At 35.8% G+C, this 6000-nt stretch overlaps 1 protein-coding gene across 2 annotated transcripts in view; it reads left to right on the forward strand.

Annotated features, from left to right (window-relative positions):
- The window catches only part of LOC118205809 (msx2-interacting protein-like), a 64837-nt gene extending 59458 nt beyond the window's left edge, over positions 1–5379 (forward strand). For both annotated transcript variants that reach the window (XM_035378093.2, XM_035378092.2), the window contains exon 5: positions 5089–5379. In XM_035378093.2, the coding sequence (XP_035233984.1) occupies positions 5089–5223 (135 nt within the window). In that variant the 3' untranslated portion in view covers positions 5224–5379. The remainder of the gene's footprint in view (positions 1–5088) is intronic.
- The last annotated feature ends 621 nt before the right edge of the window (positions 5380–6000 follow it).

The raw sequence follows: 6000 nt of genomic DNA on the forward strand, positions 1-6000 counted from the left end.
GCTTTCTGTATTTCAGGATCCCGGATGCCGTCGATGAAATATTGCAGCGACAGGATTTCTCTTGTTTCTGTCGGGCACTCCAAAAAGGCGAGGTGGGACAGCCTTTCAACATCCGTGGCGAGCTCCTGAAGTGTTTCGGTAGGCTTCTGTTGACGAGATTTTAATTGCAGCCTGCTGTAGTCTTTTAAACACTTCTCCCCAAAGCGCAGCTCCAAGGCGCCGGACAGAGCTTCGAAATCTAACCTTTTGTTTTCGGGAAGAGTCTGAAGGATATCCGCTGCGTCGGCTCTTAAAGAAGCGGCGAGATGACAGGCCTTCGCTTGGGAATCCCATCCATTCGCATCCGCAACTATAGAAAATTGTGTTTTATACACTTGCCAGGATGTCTTCCCATCATATGTGGATAGCTTCAGAGATGGACGAGCAGGCATCGGTAAGAATTTAAAACCATCACTATTATTCCCTGCCGTCGCTACGAATTTCTTTAAAATATCCACTTCTTTGGCTACTGCAGAAACCCTATCATCAATTTGTTGTTCGATTTGGTGTTGGACGGCACAAACTCTTCCTTCAATTCGTTCCTCCACAGCAGAATCTCTCCCTTCTATATGTTCTTTCACAGCAGAAACTTTTTCTTCTATTTCTTCTTTCACCGAAGAAACTCTTTCTTCAATATGATCTTTTACGGAAGAAACTTTTTCTTCAATATGTCCAAATTTATTTTCAACTGCGTCAATTCTGCCTTCCATAGCTTCAAATTTATTTTCTATTATGCAAGTAATTTCTCTTTTCATTTCTTCTTGACCAGCTTGAACGGCTTTCATTTCGTCCTTAACGGATTCCTGGCCCAATTTCATTTCCTCTTTAATTTCTTCTTTAAATGAGGCAAAGGCTGATATTAACTGCCTTAATTGCTCTTCCATCGCTCTTGTTATTGGCATTCAAACCCCACTCCTGACACCAAAAATTGTTGCGTGCGTACGGGTTCGTTATGAAATGAATGCACAAGTCCGATGAAAAATGAATAAAAATTTATTATTATTACAACAAAAATGGTTAAATTTTCTCAAATTATCAAGCAGTATTACAATATCTCACAGTAGTTATCTTTTAACTACTCAAATGTACAATAGAACGTAATTCAAAACAGCTAAAGAACGCTAATCCGCGAATTCGCTATAATCAACAACAGCAGTTTTCTAAACAACAACAAACTAAGCAACTACTAACTACAAACTGAGATGTTTTCCTCCTTTTATAAGATTTTAAAATCACGCTCTAGAATTTTCCAGTACTTTCTCGAAATCAAAAAGAGATATTTATTTATTTAATGCACGCGCTCTTGTATTTTCAATTTTCAGGCTTAGCTTTCTTTTAATATTCGTCACGCGCTGCACTGCGCGAGAAATAAAACCATTTAATTTGTAATTGAACTAACATTAGCTTTTTAAATACCAAATTCGTAACAATATGTTACGAATATGAACGAAATTATGATCACGATGACATTCTTCATTAAGTAAAATTTTGAAATTTTTTTTTTTTCATCATTGCTAAGAAAATCAAAACAGTAACGTGGAGCGGCAGTCCTTTTGAATTTTCGCAGTTTATTCTAAAATACAATCTCAAAGTTAAAGTTCCAATGTATTGCGAACTAGTGCTAATTTTCCTCTGAGTTGCTGTAATGCTGTTATCACATCTATAGACGCGCGCGCTTACCCGGGACAATTCCGAGAAACGAGATTCTAGTAGCACGGCTTTAAGCGGCAGGCTTCCGAGAAACGTTTCGTCTAGCTAGGAGGAACATGTCCCGGCTAAGAGCAACATTTTAAAACTTTTCCCAAAATGTTCCAGCGGGAGACGTGTTCCTCGAACGTTCAACCAATCAGACGAAAGGTCAGCTTCTGAAGGATCACGGGTAACTTTCAATATGGCGATGGCTCTCACTGTGAAGTGATGGACGGTGGAAATAGAGGCCGATTTAATTATTGTTTTTTTGTTGTAATACAACTGCCTGAGTCATTTTTTAAATGTGTATATATTCATTAAATATATAATCGTGGAAATTTCAGAGTTGACATTATTTTACGACGTTCTTGCATTTCGGATTAGTTTACAAATTGTTCGTAGCCAAAAGTTCACCAAATTTGTCGTATTTCGTGCTGATTGTGTATTATAACACTGTTATATAATAGAATTTTATTTCTTAAATTTAAGTTGAATAATTTTTTAAATTCCGTTTGTATATGCGCGGCTTTTCTCCTAATTACTTATCTTTTAAATTGTTAACTGCATAATCAGTGACACATTTTAAACAGCATAAAAAAGAAAAGCATAGCTTATGTAATAATGAGAATACTCATTAAATTTGTCTATTATTTTCATGTTATTAATGAAATACTTTTTGAATTATAAATACATTAGAAACTATACTTTTATTGTAAATGCTACATATTGAAACATTGAAAATTTATGGATTTATTATTATGCATGATGAAAACATTTGTATATACATTCATTAATATAAATCTTAATCATTACATTAATACTAATAAATATATATTAACAACTTCTAAAACATCGCATCTCTCTATCTGTATGTAAATATATGACTTATTAGATGTGTATATATATATGTACGTATGAATACAAAAATGAACATTGCCAAGAAGTTTATTTGAAGTTACTTTTAATTCAGATAACGATTATGTAATTGGCAGCAACTATAGTTATCAGTTCTTTGCAAATTATTATGGGTATGTAATAATCAGTTGAAAAATAATTGATGAGTATTTGAGTACTAAAGAGTGTACACATTTTGTTATTGGGTTAATTCATAATTATATCATACGTATGATCTACGTAATAAAAACATGACTAATAAATAATAAGAAATGTAACAGCTGTGCATTTATAACATTTGATTACTTAAAACAGCGCACAACTGATTATCACCTTCATGTCTGTTTACATAATGAATTGCACTTTCCAATTAAGTGCACGGGCCTACTAGTGGCCGAAGCGTCGTTGAACACTGGTAGTTCTGTCTCAGGTTAGAATGCCGCGAACGGGATGGCTACATGACGTTTCCTTGGTTTGTCCCATTTGTAACTGGTATACGAGCCAGTTTTAAAAAATCTTCTACAAAGGGATCCCTCCTGTTGTTATCCCTCGAGGCTTGGCGGTAATCACATAAAACCAACTGTGAGCCCACCAGCGGCCGAGCGGTAAAGTCGCTGAACACTGGTAGTTCGGTCCGAGGTTCGAATCCCGCGAACGGGCTGGCTGCATAGACGCTTTCGTGGTTTTCCCCATGTGTAACGTGTATACGAGCCAGTTTCCCTTAGAAAGTACTCCCCGAAGGCATCCCTTCCCTAAGGCAGATAGCCCTAGTGTGCTTTGCTGTAATCTCAATAAATCAAACCATAAAACAAACTCATGATGTGAACACCTAATTTCTAGAGTTGGTATAATTAATGTGTTTTAGGTATATTACCGAGTGTTCTATGGGACAGTAAACAACTCGCACATGTTTGATTGCTCATGTATTCATATGCTTTATTTGATCTTCATTTTGCTAAATAGTATCTGCTGGCTGTGAAGAGGTAAATATCAACCATATCGATTTTTGTCATTTGAATGGACAGAACAGTAATTATGAGCCATAAAGTTAGTCAGAAAATGCTTTCACCAGGTCACAAATTTTCCAGTGAGCCATCAAATTTTCATTGAAATGCAGACAACAGAAAATACACATAAGCGATGTGTGATAAATAGACTTATCCAGCACATGTTTTTAAACTATTCTTATAGTGTATACAGAATTTAGCTATTACTGATGTAATTGATTGCTACAACCAGAAGTGTGTTTATCTGTTACATGAAGTGCCAGAGTGGAGATCAAAGTGATTAACTTGATAGCAATCACCTTTCTATTATCTTCCATTACTAACAATAAAGTTTAAAACGAAAAGCGTGTGAGCGATACAAAACAACACGAAGAAGCGAATGTCACTTGAAAGGAAACGTCACTTTCGCCAATCTGAGCGATAACTGATTCTTGTTTGGCTTTCAGCCTGTTTGCCAAGTGAAGATGGTAACCTTATTTCGCCAAAGGCCGTTTCTCAGAACTGTTGCTACAAACGTTTTGTCCCGGCAACAAACAGCTAATGTGATAACGGCTTAAGTGTTGCCGGTTATGAGAAACATTTTCTAAGTAAAAATCATTTAAAAGGGGTATTTAAGAACTACAAATGCATATTTTGTACTTCAGAAATCTGTCCATGCTGGCTACATTGCAGAAAGAGGAACAATGTCGCACACAACTATAACGACATCGATGGCTTCGCGAATAGAATAACAAACAAAAATATTAATATATTTTTAAATTGGTGGAATTATTTTCAAAAATAAACGTAAAGTTTTAATTTATTTCCCTACGTGTCGGTATGATATTTTTGCAGTTATTGTTTGTACATCAAGGGGGACGACAAATTCAGGGACTGCCCTGGGCGGCAAAATTCTAGCTACGCCACTATTTCAGAGTCCCAAATGAGCTTTAAGTTTCAGTATTTTGCTGTATTTAATTTTTAAGCAATTAACATTTATTATGAAAGACACTAGTTTTGATTGCAGTTCTTGACAAATATTCCTTCTCCAGTGCAGTCCAAAAACTAATAAAAGCATTTTCGAGTGAACGAATTTTAAACTTTTCTCGCAAAAGATCTCAATCAGAAGCTTTTACTTAACGATCTTAATTAAACATAGCCTGGCTACACTAGTGGCCGAGTGGTTAAGACCGCTAAATATTGGTAGTTCGTCCTGGCTTGAGTTCGATTCCAAGCGAACGGGCTTTCTGCATGGTTCGTTTTTGCGGTTTTCCCAAGTGTAATGTAAATACGAACCACTTTCCCTTAGAAAGTCGCTCCAAGAAAGCGTCCCGCAGTTATCTCTCGTGGCTTTGTAATATTCACGTAACCTAACCTATCAACAGAAACCGAAAGGTCTATTCCTTCTTCAAATTAACTTTCAGTATTATTTATGCTATGTGTTCTGCATATAATTAATTATGGGTGTTTTTCTTTTCAGTATGTTGTGAAAGTTTGCATACCATCCGAAATGACTGCCAGCTTCTTGGCCCGGATTGCCCCTGATTGGTACCACACCATTTGTGATAAAGAGCATTTGCTAGTACTCGTCGTGAAGCTGAATACCAAGAAGTAACCGAACGGAGCAAAGAAGCGGCTGATTTCAGATTTTGAAGAACTAATTACACGCTCGTATTAAGAAGATTAATTTCCCAATTAAGTATGTCCACCAAGTCGAATATCGTGTGTGGTGCTACGGGCATTAAATGTATTAAAAAAATATGCTTTTAAATTTTTTGGGAAACTTTTATTGTTTTCTACATTATAAATTTCGAGATGTGCCGTGAGTGTATCTGCCAAAGAAAAACAGAAGACAGTATACGGTCTATACTGGAAATTAGAGAAAAATTCAAATTGGAATTAGTTTTTCAATTTTACACTTATAATCTGTGAAGGCGATGTTTAAAGAATAGTCACCAAGCTATCTCTTTTCATAAAATTATTCAAATACTTTATTTGGTGAATTTCATGGTTATTAAGACACAATAACACGCCGAATAAATAATAATTCAGAAGTCAAACAACAAAAATCAGCGTTAATTTACAAAATTTTCACAGGACTAGTTTCGATGGTTTTACCGAACCATCATCTTCAGCTGCAAAACTGCAAATGAACAAGATAGGAAATAATGTTTAGATAAGATAAGAAAGCCTGGACAAGAATAAGCAAGTGGCGCCATCTGTTGGCGAAACCAGAACTAAAAGATAATTTCTCTAAAAGCCGAAGGCAAATTTGGATTGGAATTAGGATCGTTAACTAGAACAGAAAGATTTTTATGAATGTGAAATGCCTCTAGAAAATCCAGTTCTCCAATGGAAGATGTTTTTTGAATAATTTTGGCAGCAGAAAAAT

Source organism: Stegodyphus dumicola, chromosome 4 (assembly GCF_044657685.1).
Source record: "Stegodyphus dumicola isolate Sdum_Otavi_A_Nest chromosome 4, ASM4465768v1".
In the NCBI taxonomy this organism is placed as follows: domain Eukaryota; kingdom Metazoa; phylum Arthropoda; class Arachnida; order Araneae; family Eresidae; genus Stegodyphus; species Stegodyphus dumicola.